The 21,436-nt window shown below is 35.7% G+C and overlaps 1 protein-coding gene across 2 annotated transcripts; it reads left to right on the forward strand.

Moving 5' to 3' along the window:
- The first annotated feature begins 430 nt into the window (after window positions 1–430).
- LOC110795538 (uroporphyrinogen-III synthase, chloroplastic) lies at window positions 431–21,325 on the forward strand. 2 transcript variants are annotated; one of them, XM_022000552.2, is made up of 10 exons: window positions 431–731; window positions 6,225–6,312; window positions 6,944–7,010; window positions 11,705–11,820; window positions 12,881–12,976; window positions 18,666–18,721; window positions 18,937–19,022; window positions 19,639–19,773; window positions 20,672–20,723; window positions 20,880–21,325. In XM_022000552.2, the coding sequence occupies exons 1-10, from the start codon at window positions 528–530 to the stop codon at window positions 20,898–20,900; spliced, it is 921 nt and encodes a 306-aa protein (XP_021856244.1). In that variant the 5' UTR covers window positions 431–527; the 3' UTR covers window positions 20,901–21,325. The 2 variants fall into 2 exon arrangements, with proteins under 2 accessions (XP_021856244.1, XP_021856245.1); XM_022000553.2 differs by having other exon boundaries at window positions 438–731; window positions 20,806–21,325.
- The last annotated feature ends 111 nt before the right edge of the window (window positions 21,326–21,436 follow it).

Here is a 21,436-nt window from a genome sequence, read left to right on the forward strand (position 1 = left end):
TTGATCTCGAAGAAAATATATGTCCATGTTTAACTCTCAAAACTTTGGATTTTTCAGACTATAACCTCATGCTATCGCCTATGCAGAATCTCAAGCTTCATGCCATTGACATTGCAGAACCTCAAGCTTCATGCCATTGACATTATTGCCTAAAAACGTTTTGGGAAAATTCTAATTTTCTATGTTGGGTACAGCAGGAAAGAGGCCTACTTTCTGGCAATTGACATTCAAGCTGACTACGATCTACTCTTTGCAAGCCTTGGGCCGAAAAAAGATTAGACAATCCTTCATACTTTGCCCAAATGGTCTCAGTCCAAAAGACAAACTCATCCGAGAAACCATGACTTTGCACTACCAAGAAGATGAAAGTAGTTCACTTACTTCTACGGTCGGCTTGTGTCCATATGAACAAAATTGACCCAAATACAACCATCTTGATATTAAGTACCAAACTACCAACAAATAATATACAGAGCCTTAGCCACGTTCACCTTCAGATTTCTCGGATTTTTCCGGTTTGTCCAGAAATGGCTTCTCTCACCCTTCAATCATTTTTCTCTCCTCCATTGTTGTCACCCTCTACCTCTTCTACGAAATTTTTTCGTTGCTCAAACCTTCTTCCTTCCTTCTCAATCCGAGCTTGTTCAGCTCCCTCTTCTTCTTCGCAATTGATTCCCAAAGTTGTAGTTACCAGAGAACGTGGAAAAAACGGCAAGCTCATCAATGCTTTGGTAATATACTAATATCGCTTATCTCTGTTCAAATATTTTAGTCAGTCCTCTGCACTTAGTTTTTATTGAAAATGCTGCAAAATCATCAAATTATAGAATTAATGAATATAGAATTACTAATTTTAGTGCAATTTGGTTTGCGATAAGTTAGATTTAGAAATTTGTCAAATTACACTGCCGAATAGGAATTTAGGTTCGGTATGTTGGGGAAATTTTGTTATGATTGGAAAATTTGAAGAATTTGAAGTATTTTGTTAAGACATTATTAATTAGAAATTGAATGCGAGAGGCGAATTCTTGCCTGTAGAACGAATGGTGTATTAAGAATACCTTTATCAAATTCAGATTATCATTTTAGAAAAACTGTAAAGTAGTCATTTGATTATTACTCGGAGCTCTATCTATTCCTAAATTTGCAGACATCTATTGGATACATGGTAATGGACCAAATCTGGTAACATCAGAAAAGTCTACTACTGTCTGGAATTAATTTTCATATTGAACTGTAATTTAGTAATGTGCCAACTAAATCGGATGGAGGGGTATTAATCTTGGCTGTAAAACATTATTTCAAATAGTTAGGGTTAGAAACCCTAAAATATCATCAAACACGACATGCCCATACATTATCAGGCACAACTGCCATGCTAATCATTTTAACCTATGGTCAAGGTTCACGCATTGCCTGCTGATATTGACAGTAGAGATCATGGTGTAAAAACTTGCCCGGGTTAATTAGGTTTTGGAGGCCGGCGATACGAGATATCCCGAGTTGTAAAGGTGGTTTTAGAAATGGCGAGATCTCGGCTGGTTCAACCAATCCGAATCAATTTTGTCCGCATTAAACGTTATGTTAGGGGAGAATTATGATCAAAGTCAATTTCGTTGACTTTTAGCTTTGGTGATCAAAAGTCAAACAATCTACTGATGTTCCTATGCCTGCTGCTATACTTGATAAACGTATTGTTAAGTTTCAGAACCATGCCCAAGTCTAGTTTTTGGTGCAATGGGAGGGTACATCTCCACATGATGCTACTTGGGAGGTGGCTGATGTTTTTGAATCTAAATACCCCAACTTTGTGGTGCCTTAAAACTTGAGGACAAGTTTGTTAAGGAGGGATGATTGTTAGGGGAGAATTATGATCAAAGACAATTTCATTGACTTTTAGCTTTGATGATCAAAAGTCAAACATTTGACTTTCTGTTATTTCTGTTGTAACAGACTTTTGTATTCAGTTAGTTGTTAGGCTAGCTGAAGTTATGCAATGCTGATTTTCTTGTATTATAAATACTCAATTGTAATTACAAGAAATCAATCAATAACACAATTACTTCCTAATCTCATTCTATCTCTCTCTATCTCTCTCTTTCTGTTCTTCTTCTTCTTCTTCCTTCCTGACTTCTTCTCAAACTGCTTCTGCAATCTTCTTCTTTCCTTCTGATTGAGATAATCAACTGCAGTGACTCTTTGTCCAGCAACACGTTATTAGCCTCACATCTAATCGGTTTTCAGCCGAATTCCCCATGTTTTCGACAAAAAGAAAGGGAAAAAGGAAAGAAATGGAGAAAATCCACTGAAATAGAGTAGAGAACTCCATCAAGAGAGGAGAGAGAAGGCTGACAAAGGAATTTATTTAATTATGTCATGTGTACGGTTTTGGGGAGGGGGACTAGGGTAGGTAGTGAATGAGGATGACATGGGGCTTATTTTTCAAATTTCAAATTCCTACGCGAGAACCGTGACACGGTCCGCGACTAATGCATCATTTCTGTTACCGAAACTCCGCGACCGATCACGCGACCGATACCGCATTTTTTATCTATGGTAGAGATAGTTTGCATACACTAGCTTCAATTATCTCGTACATTTTACTTTTAACTCTTGCCACTACTTTCCCATATTTCTTCCCGTTCCTCATTTTCCTCACACTCTGATTAACTGCCATATTGAATGCACTTTGTTAGAAAATCCGTATAAGATCCTCATCTTGTTTACATGTTACAAGTTTGTAATATGTATAAAACCATCCAAGCGCAGCAAAGAAAGAACACCAACTTCATTGTATCTCAATTTATTTTAGAGATTTAAGTCGTACTTTTTTAAAAAGAACTTGTGGGATTCCCTTTCTCTGTGAAACACGAAACAAACTCTTAGTAAATGGAAAAGCCCTTGTGATAGAGGGAATAAATCATGGTTGTTGAACTAGTATTCCTATATCAACAAACAAAACCAACCAGTGATTATAGTGGTTATTTGAGGTCGTATCCACTCAGAGTTGTGAGTTTCGTAGGTAATAGTGTGAATCATAAGCTAGGTCGAAAAGGGGTTTTTGTTTCGGGAAGTTGTCACAAGTAGAGACAAATTGTTTTGAAAGGAAGTTCAAGCATTAAAAGAAGCTAGGGGTTGGTATTCAATACTAATTGCACAAAGACAAGCCAACAAGGGAGAATAAGGGGAACTAAGAAGCAAATCGAGAATTAGAAATCAAGTATGAATGAAACAACCACGCCAACTAGATTAAGTAACTCCACCCTAGTCGCCTCTTTCGACTTGATAAGGGTGGTATTTGGTAAAGCTAATTTGAACGGTTTAGACTTCTCTTGAACCAAAATTAAACAAAATCACTTAGCTAGCTTGACGACAATAATCATGTAAGAATAGAAATTATCCCGGAATATAGAGGGTAAGGGTCAACCTAATGAATGAGAATAGAGCAAAGTCATGCAAGGCACCAAGCATACATGGTGTTGACAACAAAAGTCCCAAATCAACTCATAACAAATGAAACTAGGCTTCCAACCAACCCTCAACTAAAAGGATTCACTCATGGTGTTGACAATGAATTTGACCACTATTTATTCAAAAGAAGCATGCATTTCTAAGAATTCAAAGTGGAAATCTAAGGTCAAGTCATTGCTAGTTTAATCATAACAATCAAATCTATAAACAAAGCATTCAACAAGGAAATGATCAATACAACTAAATCTTGCTAAATTAGCCAACCTAACCAACAAACTCAATCATAGAAAACAAAGAAATCAAAGGAAACAAGATAATCTAGAAATTGAAGTTCAAAAGTGCATATTTTGGGGTTTTTGATTATTGGAAGAACAATAAACAAAGCTAGAGATAAGCAATAACAATTAGAAGAAAAATTGAGAAAATTTATTAACGAATCTTCAAATCCAAGAGCACTAAAGATCCAAGAACAATTGATTGTAAAAAAATGAAATAACTCAAGTTTTTACGCTTTCTCTCCCAAAAACAAATTCTGAAATTCTTAGAAAAAGTTAAGGTATCTAAAAAGCTGCCTTAGATACTATATATAGTCCCGAGAAATTATGAAGCGCCGTTAGCAGGTTTGACTGAACTAAAGGCTAAGGCTCGGTCGAATGGAAGGGTAGGTTCGGTCGAACCTGGAGACAGGTTTGACCGAACCCAAAATCTTCATTCTAATTACCTTTCTTCTCTCTCCTCCCATCTCTTGTAACCACCATGTCCCAAGTGCCAACCCTCCCCAAGGCTGTTACTGCCACCCACCTACGAGGGCTATGACCCTCCCAGCCACCACCATTTACCACCTCTAGGACATATCAATATACTCCTTTGCTTTTCTCCACTCTTTTGCGTGAACATGTTAACCCCTGTGTCATTTCTTCTAATTCCCTTATTCGTTCTTCATATAACTGGAAACATTGAAAAGTCTATCCTAATTTAAATTGACAAATCAAGGCCTTGAGTTATCAATTACAAGAGCAGAAGAGCTGGGAAAAAAAAAAATCAGAATCTTCTTAATTTTTATGGAAGCAATAACTAATGAAATAAAGTTAAATTCTATTTTAGCACCACCCCTGAAATCTCTGCTAGTCGTGTCCTTGCTATTGGCATAGTGCACGTGTGAGACTTGCAGATATTTAATTCTTGATTTTTTTTGGATAATATTTCAATTACTACAAAGTACACACCAACACCTAGAACGCTGGAATCTGATCTCATAAAGCATTTAAAATTTAACAAAAGTGCAACAAATGAAGGAAGCTTACACTAATCATCCAAGAATAACAAATACTCCCTCCGTCCCTTTTTATTCTTTACGTATTCCGTTTTGAATGTTCTATTTTTTCTTTACGTTTGGAATATTTCCTTTATATTGTAGCATAAATGTCCTTAATATTCTGTCAAAATCGTGCAAGTGATTATTTTAATCAATCAGCTTCATTGAGGCACTAATCTTTCACATTTTCCCACTGGGACATGAAATCTTTTACACTTTCCCAATGTCATATTTTGGATAAAAATGAAAATATTTTCAATAGACGTAATTTGCATTGTTTAAATAAAAAAAAAAGACAGAATCTTTATCAACATTAATTAGTTGTTAAATCGCGTGCATGATACCAAACGTAAAGAATAAAAAGGGACGGAGGGAGTACTTTCACTATTGGGCCTATTGGCTAAGTTTATTCACCATTCTTGAAGATCTCCTGATGTCCATCGGTCCACCCCCAGCCTACCCCTTTTAATCTTCCATTAACACCATTTACAAACGCAACATTACGCACAAAAAATGAAAACATTAAGCCGGTGGTAGTGTAACGTAACTTGCGTTACAATGTTAAGCAGGGTCATTGGAGATGGAAACTGTTGGCAGCCAATAGCGAATCCGGTGAAGAAGAAGGAGGGTTCGTGAAATGAAAAAATAGGGGGCACTGCTGCTTTACTGTAATTCTGGAAGGGGAAGGAATTGAAATGGTGGTAAAAAGGGAAAAGGTGAAAACTGAAAAGGAGAGAATTTAAAGAAAGCAAATACAGATGAGCCATGTGGGATTTTGACCTGTTTGATAGGTTAACACAGGTCACTCTGGGCTAGCGACCAACAAGGGAAGACTTGGCCTAAACTTGGGTTTATAATAAATAAAATAAAGTGTACTTGCGATGTATGTAGGAAGACACTGAAAACTTAGGATTAATGATGTCAATTTTTCCATGTAGGATCTGTTTTTTTTTCAATGTAAGTTTTTATGCTTATTGAATGAAAAGAGAGCTCATGAGTAAACCCTCTAAATTAGAACCCTGTGTTTGCTTTCCTTTTAGGAGAGAAGCCGAACAAGTAATTTGGGTGCTTAGCAATAAAGGGCTATGATCTTTAGGCTGCCAGTGCAAGCAGTCTTACAAGTCCAAACAAGACTGAAAGCAACTGTCGGTGCCCGTACAAGTTAGTGTTTCAAAGAAGCTGAATGAATTAATCAAGTGCTTGTAAGTGGGAACTTTTAGCTTATTTTGTTTTAGCTACACATGTTCATAGCAATAGTTTGATAACATATGGCGATATCTTTCATGCATATATTGAAAATGACTTACGGTTGAACCATACTGCAGTAATTGTCTATAAACATGTTGGTGTTTCCTATTTTCTTTCTTTGTATTAGACTGGCAAACAAATATCTTCACTGTTTGTCTTCTGGTATTGACATCCTGAATTTTGTTTGCAGGAAAAACATGGCATTCAATGCTTGGAGTTTCCTCTTATTGAACATGCACAGGGACCTGATTTAGATAAACTTCACGTTACTTTAATTGGTATGGTGTTGACTCTTCTGTTGACAGTCTTAGTATTCACACCTCAATTTTGTTTTAATTCTGTCTGTCCAATGAACATTAATTAAGGTATAGCTATCAATTTATGTTATTGCTGTATCGTGTAAAAAAAATGATATTGATGTGTAGGCATGTAAAATACGTAACATAATATATTTAGCTTAAAAAGTCAAGCTGGTAGCAGTGGTCCCTAAGTATGAAAGCTGTTTGGAGGATTGGTGTTTGAAAAGGTGAGAAATTGAGGATAATTTAGGTACAGAGTAGGTACAGAGTGGAGGTGGCTTCTATGACGATTCATGTACAGATCTCAAATCATTTAGGTACAGATCTCCTGTGACGATTCATGTTAGCCGACCCCGTTGTTTATCTAATCTTAGATGAATCTGACATCAGAAAATTCAAGTAATTGACGATTCTTAGGCCTTGAAATACTGGGAAACTAGACCTCTGATTCTCTACATGAAAATCGTGTGAACAAGGTTTAGTTTTACCATGCTTCGATTTTTCATTTTCATACCCTGTTTAATATTTAATACTGTCTGCAGTTATATAGACTAATTGAAATGCTTATATTTAAGCAAGTCACTGTTGATCTGTTTCTTGACTACCGCAGACTCTAAATTTGAGTGGATAATTATCACTTCTCCTGAGGCAGGGTTAGTATTTCTCGAAGCATGGAGGTGAGCATTACATCTTGCTGTGATGGGTTTTTGGTTTCTGTCATACAGTCCCATTTTGAATTGAAGTCTTTAAGATTCTTGATTACTCTCTTTCTCCACAATTGTTAAATATGAGCTATATGGCTTACATTCCACCTTTTGTTGATTTCGTTTTAAGAGCCTTTTAGCCCTCGTCCTACAGAAACACTTCTTTCTATTCCTTTGTAGCAGAATGTGGGTCACATAATATAATAATGGCCAGTTTACGGTTTTTGTAGAAGTTAATTTGAATGTGTTGATTCCTCACGTATCATCTAGCTAATAATAGCATGTTTTCTTGGTGCAGCTAATAGTAGCATGTAACTGGTCCTATAGTGTTTAGGTCCCTTAAAAAAAGTCATATTACAAAGAATTTTTTACTTTAAGGGATCTTTGTGATATAGAACAGGGTAAAGAAAATAGGAAAGTGGAATTGGAAGAGGGTGGGTTAGCCTGGTTAGCTATTCTAGAAAAATCTCAGTGTCAATCAACCGCAAAATCCCCAGTTTCAATCAACCGTACAACACTTTATTCTTTGATTATGTCCTTGCATATGCTTGTAAAAAAAATCACCCCCAAAAATTCAAAATATTTATATTCATTCGTCAAAAACAACCTTGAATATTTTATCCCCCCCCCCCCCCCCCCCCCCCCCCACACACACACACGAATAAAACCTCATGGTGTATTAGTTTTAATTCAGTGAAGCCACCACACATCAGTACCTGGATAAGGTTGCTTTATTTTATGAGTTTTGATTTTGCCTTCTAATCTAGATATATTTTTGCAACGACAACCATCTTTGCAGTTACCTATGAAATTATGGAATATTTGACCAATCCAAATGTCTCGGACCAAAAGTTTAATGTGTTTATTCACTTGATATATACGATTCTTGTTCTTGCCTTGTCCTTCCAATTCTATAGAAATTTTGAACTGTCTTGAGATTTCCCCTCCTGAATTTCTTTTGGAAAACAGTGTTGTGTTCGGGGAGGGGTGCATTGACGTAGTCGTTGCTACCTTTCAACCTGCTTCAATTCCTCTCTGGCTCTCTCAATCTTATCTCTGAATGTGCCTGAATTCCTCCTTATGCAGCTGCTTCAACTCATCCTATGCAACTTACCCCTTGAAGTATCTGATGTTTAACAAAACTCTCTTCCTTGCCTCAACTTTATCCATTTCTTTCCATTTATCCCAAGTATTTTCACAATTTATGCTCCAAGTTCATTCATCCGAGCCTACTAATTGAAACTGTACCTCCTACTCAATATGGGGCCAAAGTTTGTTTCATCAATAAATCCAGTGCATTGCTGAACCTGATTGCAATAGTTGATTTTTTCTGCCATCTCGTTCCAGTCTCATTTTTCCGTCTTTGTTCTCCACAGATCTGTCCTTTCCTTGCTACTTTGTTACTCACTAGTAAATTCTTCTGGCAGTCGAAAAGGCTGTTCTCCCGCTTCTCCGGTGGTTTGTGGTTTTGAGTTGGTTTGTCGTCTATATAACTTTAGCATTTAGCAGCGTTGGTTCAAGTTTGTAGAAATTTTGTTTTGGTAGTCTTTTTGTTGATAGTTAGCTTTGACTCTTTAGTATTTTAGTTAGGTTTTCAGTTATGTCTTTGTTTGTCCTTTTCTCTTCATTATACTTCCTCCATTTCACATTGTTCTCATTACCTTTTTTTTGGGGGGACTCCAATGCACATCTTGTACCATTAATATCTCAAATTATTTTATGGTGAAAATTATAAAGATGTTTTGAAAATATACGTTGTGACGAATCTAACAAGATCTCACATGATGATGTTTTTTCTTATATATAAGTCACAATACGCCAATACGGTCAATGTTTGTTTACTTTGACCCATGAATGGTGAGTAGATCATTGCGAAATGGAGGTAGTATTAGACGAGTGATAATTTCTTTTTTGTTCTCTTGATATTATTTAGGTTTAGAAGCGTTTGCATAGTTGTCTAGGGCTTTTCGAAGTTGTCTTTGGTTGAGCATGAAGTTAGGTGATAATTATTGTGGCGAGACTAGTGCTAGCCCAGCTAGGTTTTGTACCTCTATATCTTTTTATCTCTGTATCTTGGACTTGCCTTCTCATAGGGCGTAAAAATATGCTTTCATATCTTGCTTAAAAAACAAGACGAAATGAGGAAAGATACTGTTTTTGGAATTGCTGCAAGTTTGTTTTTGGGCTTTTGAAGGGAAACGAAGAAAGGATGTTTTGGCATAGTGCCGTAATGCTTTTATGACGATATGTGGTCCTTCTGGTTATGACAGAATGCTCGTTTTTACCTGGGTATGAACAAATAAGTCAATAATACGAACATTCTATGTATAGGTTATGAACACTTAGCTTCATATACTAGGAACATGTATTTTATATAACTCAAATTACAAACATTTATTTCATATACTATGAACATATAGTTCAAAGATTACAAACATAGAACTCAAAGATTATGAACATATTGTTCAGTTATTATTATTTCAACAACGAAAATGAACATGTAGTTCAAAAGTTACTAATGTAGCAAATATGTTCACAGTTTTGGGGATATAATAACTTATCTAGCATTACTGTGGGTCAAGAGGCCCAAGACAGCAGGGGCTTTTAACAGTTAGTGGGGAAAATTCAAAGAAACTGGGCTAATTTTCTAATTTGTTCCTCTTCTTTTTTTTATTCTGCCGTTCATATATTAGCTTTTCTCTCTATCAAAAACGAAAATTAAAGAAAAGACTCAAGACCATTGGCCAACTTTCAATGACATACATACTTAAAGAATCATAGGAGGGAGTGTCTGTAATATTATATTACTTTTGAGGGAAATTTGTTAGGAACCACATTTAAATGTGAGTTTTTGTCAGAAACCACCTTATACAAATTTTAGGGAAAGAATAAATCTGCTTGTAAAATTTGTAAAAAAAGATTGTCTGAAGAAACCTTAGGTTGGAATCCGGCATTTGACTTCCTATACCTATGGACCATACATGTCTTACACATGTGACCTCTTAAAACACCTTTTTCCTTTTTCCTTTCTAATTTCTCATTAACTCATCTACTCTACCATAGAGGATATTGAACCGGAGGAAGATCGAGGGTAATTGTGAGCTTCTCAGGCTTTTTTTTATGACAACTTAGTTTTAAAAGGCGCACCAAGGCGCAAAAGTCTATAGAGCCTAAGCGAAAGGCGAAGCCCTTAGATTTTCCACTGGAGCAAAATCATAAGCTTGCACTTAAAACTGGAAGATGTAGAGAAAATACAGGTGCCTTGTAGGTCGTCTAATTTACCTGGCCGTGGCTAGGCCATATTTGGCATATTCTGTGCACATTTTATCGCACTTTATGCAGACACTAAAGGAGGAGCATTTGGAAGGAACACTGAGAGTAGGCGATACTTAAAGAAGTTTCTGGGTGAGGGATGGTGTGACTCGGATTGGGCTAGTTGTCTTTTGACTCGTCACTTGTTAACTGGATGGTTTGTATTACTCGGTCTTTCTCCGGTTTCCTGGAAGACTAAGAAACAACATACAGTATCGCGCTCATCAGCAGAAGCAAAGTATCTTTCGATGGCGGCATTGACATGTGAGTTAAAGTGGTTAAAGCAACTACTTAGAGATTTGGGTGTGGAGTACAAGCAAGGTATGCTTGTGTTTTGTGATAGTGAGTCGGCACTTCACATTGCACAGAATCCGGCTTCACAGAATCCGGTCTTTCATGAGAGGACAAAACATATTGAGGCATATTGTCATTTTATACGAGATGCAATCAAGGAAGGTATTATTTGTCCTTCGTATTTGTCAACGAAGGTGCAATTAGCAGATATTTTCACAAAGGTGTTAGGAAAAGCGCAATTTGAATTTTTTCTTGACAAGATGGGCATTTGAGATTTACATACTCCACCTTGAGGGGGGATGTTAACCTATATTTGGAATATTAAAAGTATCCTAATATTAGAATTCCATAGTATTAATTAGTAGTATCCTAATATTAGAATTACCATAATATTAGTATTATCTTAAAGTACCTAGGAATTGTTAGTTTGAGAATTGCTAGGATTCTAGGAATTGTAATATATATATATATATATATATATATATATATATATTCATTGATTTAATAAGAACAGATACATCTTTTGCGTCATATTTGTCGGGGTCTTTCCCAAAATAGAAGTGTAAAAACTAGTATGGGACGGATGTAAATGGAAAGTGTAAAAACTAATATGGGACGGAGGGAGTATCTTTTTTGAAAATCTTGAGAACTTACTGAAGGTAATCCTCTTTCTTACTTAATTGGACTCAAGTTCTCAGTGGAAAACAATGGAAATACTGAACAAGCATTAGTTTAGGAATTAAAGAATTAGGTAACCCGTTGGGGTAGCCCGTAGTCTTAGTATAGAGGTTGGGGTCAGTTTACATCTGAATAACTCTTTTCCTTCTGGTTTTTACTTGAGTAAGGTATTGCTGATCTTAATTATCGTTTTGATTTCTATTTACTGTTGAAATTCTCTGTGTTAACGTGGTCGGTATATTATTTGTGAATCATTTATCTTATTTTTTGTTAGATATTTTTGGGTTTTGAGAGTATCACTTTTAGTTTTAATTCTTGAATTTGTCCCTGTCTCTTTGTTTTGCCTTTGTAATGCTTATTTGTTTGCTTGGTATTATGGATAGAGCAGCTGGATCACCAAAAGTAAAAGTAGGAGTAGTTGGTGCTGGTACAGCCAGTGTATTCAAAGATGTGGTGCAGTCATCAAATTCCCTTGAAGTCGCATTTACTCCATCAAAAGGTGATCCTCATGCATTGATTCAAAGTTCATCATGATTTTGATTTTGTTAACTTTTATCATGTAAAAATCTGTTTGACCATTAATGGTCTTTGTACAAGAAATAAGTATTTTGTATGAAGCCTTCTGTTATGGCATTTGAGTCTATCAAATTGTCAGTGGACATCTTTCCTTTTTTGATGAATATTTGTTTCACCTTGTTCCTTCTATACTGTTACCTTGTTCCTCAAATTGTCATGTCTTGCGATTTAAGGTAACTGTCTTGATGGCTTTGGTATAATTTGTTGACGTGTATGTGTACTTCCAAGTTGATAAATTACTCATAATTATAACATTTCCCCCTTGAAAGAAACTTAAATGTTGATTCTTATATCTGTCGCGCAGTTAGTAAGTTTTAGTGTCTGACCTTTGCATCATACCTCAGCCCAACCTTTCTTCTTGTCAGCTTGGTTATTTTCGTTTCCTCACAATGGTACTTTTATTTCATTACTCACAGTTGAGAATAGTTTCAGGCTACTGATCTCACCGTTCTTGTTAATATTTTGTATACTTTTTGGGGGTTTTAAATGATCAAATCTAATGCATTACCATTTGGTGTTCTAGTACACTGGAATCACTATGCAGAGCGTTTATGCTACCTTTTGTCCTTTCTTGCTGTCATCTGGTTGGTAAAAAAAAACTATATTTTCTTTTTGAGGGCTGTGAAGTTCTGAAAGAAGATTTCAGATACATTCTGTTGTCTTAAAACAGAAAAAATAAAAAAATACCACTATTCTACCACCGGTCTTTGCACCAATTCAGTGCAGTAATCTGACTGCAGTTTTGCATCTGTAGAAGGATGTTCAAATGTGAGATAGAATGTGGATACTAAGCAATTAGGAGGATTGGTCTCATTTTAAGCTGTTTTATCCAGCTTTTGTCAGTTTAAATACTCTTTCCATTTGCAGGACAGAGTAAAGTTTTTCTTTTCTAATATGCTAATAAGTGTTTAAAGTAGTGCACTTTGCATTTATAATTTATTTATCTTTCTTGATGGGTAATATATGAGCTTTCTTAATTTCAGCAACGGCTAAGGTTCTGGCATCTGAACTTCCGAGGCACGGAGATGATAAATGTAGGGTCTTATATCCAGCATCAGTAAAAGCTAGCAGTGAGATTGGTAAGTTAGGATTTGCAACTTTTACTCATAATTTCATAAGGTTTATTTATTTTAACATTAAATATGAAATAGTAATATCGTTTTGGAGTAGATGGTTTAAGCTTCATAAAAAAGTTTTGAAACAATTCAATGAGAATTATACTGTACAATATTGATGACTCCTTTATCTATATCTTTGATTTCTGTTAAGAAAGGTTCTAAATTAGTAGTCCGCTTATGTACACTGAGACATATGAATAAGATTCTTGTAACAACTCTAATAGGATTATCTGCGTTAGAGTATCCAATTGAATGACATTTCTATGCCATTTAATTTATCGTATTTAATTGAAATGCAGTACATAAACCTTTTTCATTTGTTGTCCTCCACGTTTCTTCCCTCCGCTTTCCTATGATACAAAATTGGGACTTCTAATGAGATATGGTTTCAGAGTTATGTGTTTTCTGATGCCCTCAGGTTCAATTTTTAAAATTTTGGACATTATTTATCTTGATGCCTTTTAGCAGAATAGGACTATGGGAGAATACTTTTTTTTTTTACTGGATTGCACTTGTTGCGGGATTTAACCGAATACTTATGAAAACTTGATGCTGAATGAATCATATGGCCAACAAGAAATCGTGAATCATAATCAAAGAGCTACCCACGAGTGTGGTAGGTTCGTTAGACCAAAAATTAAATCTAGAAAACCATCAAACCTCATGACACCTTCGCTTAGTACCCTAGCATTTGAGACGAGTAATACTATGTCAGTGTACCTGAAATACGTAGTTATCACTGGAATGATTTTATGTACTTAGGAACATAGGATGGCTTTGCAGGTATTAGTCCAGGACTGGTTGAGATATATTGGGTTGATTGTCACTGCTGCAAGAAGTTCACTAAAACATACACATGGTTTAAATATAAAGTGCTAGAATTACTGAAACAAACGATTTCTGTTACAGCTTTATGAAAATCAAAGTTTCTCCAAAAGAAAACTTTATGAAAATCAAAGTTTCTCCAAAAGAAGAGATTATTGGAATGCTCCAGTGAGAGTTTTGAAAAAAAAAAAAATATAGAAATTACAATTTTTTTTGTTACGAAGATGAAGATACTTCACCGGATGTGTGTCCATGAGATGAGTGAAAAAAAAGATTGAGAATCATATGTTTTAAGGTATGGCGAGACTCCTACTTAAGTAAGGATATTATAGTCCATCTTTAGATGGTTTGTATGTGTATATTAGCTGGTGACATCCAATTGCAGCTGTTAGACGTTGTGGAAGCTCAAAGGATCACAGTGGGGGATTCATAAATTGTATCTGCTAACTATTATGAACGTAAACAAGTTCCAGAAAAATAACATATTGTATTAGTTTTCGTAAAAGAATGCGTGGTATTCCCTCCGTATTTTAAAAAGAGATACACCTTGACCGGCACATACGAGTGAGTTGAATTTATTAAAATAAGATGAAAATGGGGCAGCGGGTGAATTATTTATTATAGTAAAAGGATGATGTGAGTAAGTGTAGGGACCACAAGAAAGAGAGGTATATTAATATAATTGGAAATGGGGACCAAAACATGTCAAAAAAGGAAAGTGTCTCTCTTTTTAAAATACGGCCGTTTAAGGAAAGTGTATCTCTTTTTAAAATACAGAGTGAGTAATAACCAAAGTATGTATGTTAACTTATTAAAACAAAACGATTACTCCCTCCGTCCATGAGATTCTTCCCACTTTTACTTCATTCCATTTTTGTCAAACAATTAATATTATTTCAATACAAATGTTTTAAAAATACGGTCTTTTGACTATAAGGCCACGTTTGTGGTGTTGTCACGCGGTTGTTGAATTCAGTTTTTTTTTTAAAACTAATTTGTATGCGAATGAGAAATACCTACTCCAAGTTGATTTTCCTGATCATTACCCCATGGAAGCCCCACGGAGTGGATCTTTTGTTGTTTCAATGATCAATTGAATTTGTATGGGAATGAGGTAATTTCTAATATACAACCTACGGAAAGGTGGTGGGCGAAGGGAGAGAAAGGTGATTGGAAGGGGTGGTGGTTGGGTGTAGGAGAGGAGAGAGAAAAAGGGAGGCCATGGTGGTGAGCTAGTGCTGCCATGGATGCCATCTGTCATGGAGGAAGGAGAAAAAATGAGAAAGAAGAAGATGATGATGGAGTAGCAGAAGTTTTGGGGTTAATTACTTCTTTTTTTTGATAATATTTAATTAATTTTTATAGGGGTTTAATTAGTTTAATTTATTTAATTAGGGGGCTAATGTTAGGGTTAATAGAGAAAATGGTTGATTAGGGGTTAATTAGTTAACATCTTTAGCGGCTGTTAGGCAATAGGGGTATTTGGTGTGTTTTTACAAACCTCGAGAGTATTTGGTGCAGTTTGTTAAATCTCAAGGGAAATTCATGAAAAAACCGTTAACAAAAATCTGTAGAAATAACTTTTATAAGAAAAGCTAGTACAAAGTATATGTGTTACGTAATTTTGACTTGCCACGGTTGAACACCTTTTTTTTTCTTTGTTACATCCGTTCTTTTGTCTAAGTTGCCCAAAACTATTTTAGAGTGTCACCTTCACGACACATAGTTTTAGGTAGAGTTTTATAGTGTAGTTATCAAATATTATTTTATTGATAAAAGGCGTAGAATTAAAGGAAGTGGAATTTTTTTTTTAAGTTTTTAATTGAATGTGAGAGCATGTTGGACCCTAGGTTTTAGTAATGCGAATAGAGAAATACTCCCCCGGTTTCTGAATACTTGCAACACTTGCCTCTTTCGGCCGTTGCTAAATACTTGCAACATTTCATCTTTTGGTATGGAAATGGAACTACTAGTTATCTATTGATTCTCTCTCCTTTCTACCCACTTGCACCAATTCTTTATTATTTCTCTCTCACACAAACAATTTTATTTTTTTTGGAAATTAAACATGAGATTTATTACCAAAGGATAAGAAACCAACTGTACATCAAAAACACCAAAACACAAAAAAAAAGCTTCAAGTTAATACTTCCCCACCTTCTAGGAAGGTTGAAGGCAAACTATCATAAGCAACTATGCAAGAAACAAGAAACACATATGCTGCTCTACACCTCTCCTACAAAAATTCTCTCTCATTGCACCTACAAGCTACTTTAAAGATAATGCTATTTACTACGGACTCAGTTCCTTTACAATCTCCATTAAATTTTTTATTATTTCGTTGTATCCAAATGGGCATAGACAGCCTTAAGAAAAACACATTCCATGTAAATTCTGTTTACATTGTTTCCTTCGGTAAGCTAGCAGCGTGAAGAATCTCAGTCTCAAAAGGAAGGCAACCTCTCTGAATCTTGAGCCTTTGCAGAACTGCTGTCCAGATTCCAGCAGAATAGGAGCAGCTAAAATAGAGATGTTCTATGCTTTCATTTACTAATTGCTACTCCGCTTAACACACACAACCCATCAGTCGGAAAGTTCAGCCTCCGCATTCTATCTTTTGTAAAGAGCCTATTTAGGATGCCTAGCCAAGTTACAAACAGACTCTTAGGACTTGCTCAGATATTGCAAAAGAGCATCCTCCAAGGAACAAGTGTGATAGGCTGTGTACTCTTGTTTAGTTTTTCTGTAGAAATTTGCTTCCTGAAAGAAAAAGATGAAACTGACCTTGTATCCGAAACACTTCTCTACATTGCAGAGTTTTATTACACTCTCAGGACATTCCGGCCGGGATTGTCATAGACCAAATATCCTTGTTCTTGATGTAGTAAGATTGTAAGAATGCATCCACTTAATCCACAGTTTGTCTTGCTTCATCGCCACTGCCCAAAAGAGCTTACAAATAGCCGCCTTGTTCCACATAACCCCCTGCTACTTTAGGAAGGCATAAATGCTCCCACAACACCAAAGCCTTCCTGGACTGTTTTGTGGACCCTGTCCAAAGATACGTCTTACCAATTTTCTGACCTTCCTTTATTAAATATCACTAATAAACACCCTTTGCACATTAATTTGTTCATTTTCATGTACTATCCACAAATATTCCTAAAACTTAGGGCTGAGGAAAACAATCCGAAAAACCAAAAACCTGAAACCCGGTCCGTAAAGTGGGTGCTTGAACCGATATGGTTATCGGTTCGAGTACCCGATCCGAAATTCGGATATCGGGTATGGTTACAGATATCATTTTACAAATAATGGGTACCCGATAACGATCCGTAAGTCTTTTACTCCCTCCGTTCTTAAATATTAGTCATGTTTTGACTTTTCAACTCGTTTCAACTCAATATTTAAATGTAAATATCTCCAGATGTGTATGTTAAAAAAATATAAAAATTTGATATTGTTAAACTACACATTAAGACGAACAAAATAAGATCCCACATGAATATGTTTTGAAGTACATATTGGAAAGAAATTAGAAGATTCTCTTCAATTGTGAATAGTGTCAAAATTCCAAATGAGACTAATATTCGTGAACAGAGGGATAAGTTTTTCCCAATTTAAATATTTTTTTCCCAAGAGCATAAAATCTCTTGAAATCCTAAATCTTAATAATCAATTTATAATTTGAGTAAATTGTAATTTTATTAGTAACGTAGAGAAAATCATGTGCTAATGTTGGTAATTGTTGTTGAATGATACTACAATAATCTAGTTATAAAGTCTATTTTTTCCAATTAGATATCATATGGGTGCCCTATATCCGATCCGAAAGTTTGGACCCCCGAAGTACGGGTACCCGAACTTATCGGTTCGGTTATTGGATATCAATTTTAGCATTATTGCTTATCGGTTACCCGATCTGATTGCTCGGGTACCCGACCCATACTCAAACACAAATCTTACGAGCATTCTGGAACGGAGGGAGTAATAAAGTAATAGTGAGTCCTTGCGAAAAATAGAAAGGGGCAAACTAAATTGGGACAGATAAAAAAGGAAATAGGGCATTCTAAATTGGGACAAAGGTAGTAATTAATTATGTAGTTTATGAAACATGTTATTTTGAGTAATTATTTATTTACCAAAAATGTTAGCCACTAAGATAGGTTTGGTTTCATTTTATTACTAGGAGGAATGCTTTCTAAACTTAATTTAATGTGAATCAGGCATAAACCCATTAATGTGATGTTTTTGAAGAAATTCATATCCCACCTTTACTGCTATCACAACTGCATCCGTTTTTTTCCTGTGGTTATACTGTTGTATAGGGTGCTAATGAGTTGAGACAACCTGCAAGCTACTCAAGCCTCAAAATTCGTCTTGAGTGAGCTTGACTCGAACCTGAGCTCGGCTCGGTGTATTAATGAGTCGTTTAACTTATAATTTGACTCAAAAAACTTACGGGAAACTTCTTTACATAGTGTTCTTAAAATATAATTTACTAATTGAAATTAATATTTCCCATTTAATAGGAATTTTTCTTAAATAATTCTGTGATATATTTAAGAAAAAGGAAGAAGTACAATAAGCGTTCATCTTCAGGACTGTCTTGAATCAAGTTCGAGCCTAGTCCAAGTCAAGCTCGAGCGCGAGTTTTCGAGTAGAGCTCTTCTACTTCAGTCGAATTGAAATCGAGGTTGACACACGTCATTAGCACCACTACTGGTGTTGGTTGAATAAATCATCAAGTCTCTAACTTTTTAAAATATTTAATGTTGTTCCGAAAGTAGACAAACAGAATAATTTTTTTTTTTTGTATTTCCAGAGGTGGGTCTTTCAACACGGGGATTCGATGTGACCAGGCTAAATACCTATACAACGGTACGCTATATATCTCTCTATATGTTCAGTGTCTCTTTTTTCTTTTTCCTCCAGTGATTTGTGAGTCACATCAGTACCTGCCTAATTATCAGTCCATGTTGTGGATTAATATTTCACTTCCTTAGACCCACCAAATTAATCTTGGATTCCTGCATCGTGGTATTTAAGGTCAATGTCTGATTCTGCATGCACCTGTATCTGATCTCCTTTTATAGGTGGCTGTTCAACATGTTGATCCTCTGCTCCTAGAAAAAGCTTTTGCTGCTCCTGTCATTGCAGTTGCTTCCCCTTCTGCTATTCGGTAATTGTTCCTCTTTTAAGAAAAAAGTTTACTGGAGGGAATGCTTCTGGATCTAACCCTTCTGCAGATAACACATGTTTCATTTTACCTGGTGGAATTTCTCTATCTGATTCCCTCTTGTTTGCCAACATAAATTGCATATGTTTGACCCAAATTTAAATTACAACTTTGTTAAACTCATACTCCCTCCGTATTTTTTTAAGAGATACACTTGGCCGGGCACGGGTATTAAGAAGAATAATTGAATGAAATAAAATAATAAAGCAAGTGGGGTTGGATAGATATTTTAATAATTAAACATGTGGGGACCATGTCATTTTGGTGGGTGGAAGGTGGGGTGGGTTTATGAAATTATTGGTTTAATAGGATGGTGGGTGATAGGGTATATTAGATGTATTATTTAATTAGGTGGTGGGGTTGATAAGTTACCAAAAATGGCAAGTGTATCTCTTAAAAAAATACGGCCGGAAAAGGCAAGTGTATCTCTTAAAAAAATACGGAGGGAGTATCATCCAAGTTAGAGCCATTATTTCTTTCTTGAGCCTAACATGAATTCCATGTTTGAAAGTAGTATTCTAATGTCTATATCTAACTTTTGTGTCTTAAAATTCTGTAGAGCTTGGCTGAAATTTATCCCTTCTGCGGGGCAGTGGAATAATGCGGTTGCTTGCATTGGCGAGACAACTGGTTTGGCTGCCAAAAACTTTGGCCTGCAAAATATCTATTATCCGCTTAACCCTGGACTTGATGGGTAATTTTTGACCTTGAATCTGTTCTTCTATTATGTTCCCGATGTCAATTATGTATAACACAGTGGAGTAGGCATTTTACGCGTTTTTGTTGTTAATAAGTTGCCTACGTATTGGATTATCCTTTGGCACCAAACGTCTTTAAGTTTTAATTTCTGAATCCTGTTTTGCTTTGATACCAATCACACTGAAGAAACCATTGCCTCTCTGCCTCTAAGTTATTAACTGGGTTCTCCTGAGGAATAGGGTGAAAAACTGGATAGATCAGGCCTTACCCTACTAAGAGTCTGTTTCCCAATTTTTGGTAGGCTGTATATTTTACACCTCTGATTCTGAAGGTAATTGTGAAAGCTATTGTAAAAAATTAACAATAACAGGGGCAGTTGTCAGCGGACTTTGCCTAAACTTATACTTCGTATTTTAATACTTGTGATCAAGTTAAACACGCTTCTTTTCTTCTAGGTCGAAAAGTGTATAATATGCAGGAAAAATTGACAAGAACAGCGGACTTTGCCTAAACTTATACTTTGTATTTTAATACTTGTGATCAAGTTAAACACGCTTCTTTTCTTCTAGGTCGAAAAGTGTATAATATGCAGGAAAAATTGACAAGAACAATTAGTACAAAATCATTTTTGGGCAACAGCCTAGTTAACGAACAAAATGTTTACTGAAGGAGTGTTTGTATATATTATGAGTATTATATTAACCTGCATTGTGAATTAAGATTGTTTGGCAGATTTTCGATATATTTTACGAGTATAATATTCGACAAAATGTTAACAGAAGGAATGTTGGTATATTTTATGAGTAAAATATTGACCTGCATGCGAATTAAGATTGTTAGGCAGACATTGGATATATCGTGTCATTAACTTTGTCAAATTTCTGTATCTGCAGATGGGTGGACAGCATTCTTGATGCCCTAAAGGTGCATGATCATGTCCAAAAGGTGAATGGTGCCATTCCTACCTTTTCTTCATAAGTTTCTTTTGTGGCCCTTTTGATGCTGATAATATTTGCGTACTTTTCAGGCAGTGACGGGCTAAAGAGCTATTTTACCGATATAGCCATTATGATCTAAAATCATTCTCAAAGTTTCTTGCAGATTTGCTATAATAGAAGTTAAAGAGCAGCCTCTACTTTGTCATGCATAGAGGAGAGCATATCTGGTTTCTTTGATTCCTCTGGTTTGGCTATCCAACTGATCAAATAGATAAGGCTTTTCTGATGGCTCGTCAAATTTGATGTCATAGAGATTTTCTTCCTAGCTAATTTAGGCTGGTGATAGAGAGCTGTATGTCAGTATTCTTCACACGTGAATGTACTCTACAAACCCAAGATGTACGAGTACGGAAATCTGTATAGATGTAGAAAACATTCTCAATCCGTGATAAAATCAGAATTGTAAATTAGACGGTCTCATGTCACCTCTAATGGCAATACGTGAGTATTACCCCTAATAAGGGTGACAATCAAGGGAAAATTCTAGGTGGTAATCTCCAGGTTTCACAAGTTCTAGATGGTGGAAAAATAAAAACGATAGTTTTAAAATGGCTTTGTGGTTTTAATTAATTGATGATTGGCCTTAATGATGGATTAGTTGTTAATCTTCCGTTAAATATTGATTTATGGGGTTAAATCGCTTACTATTAGAGCATCTCC

Source organism: Spinacia oleracea, chromosome 5, assembly GCF_020520425.1.
Source record: "Spinacia oleracea cultivar Varoflay chromosome 5, BTI_SOV_V1, whole genome shotgun sequence".
Classification (NCBI taxonomy): Eukaryota; Viridiplantae; Streptophyta; class Magnoliopsida; order Caryophyllales; family Amaranthaceae; genus Spinacia; species Spinacia oleracea.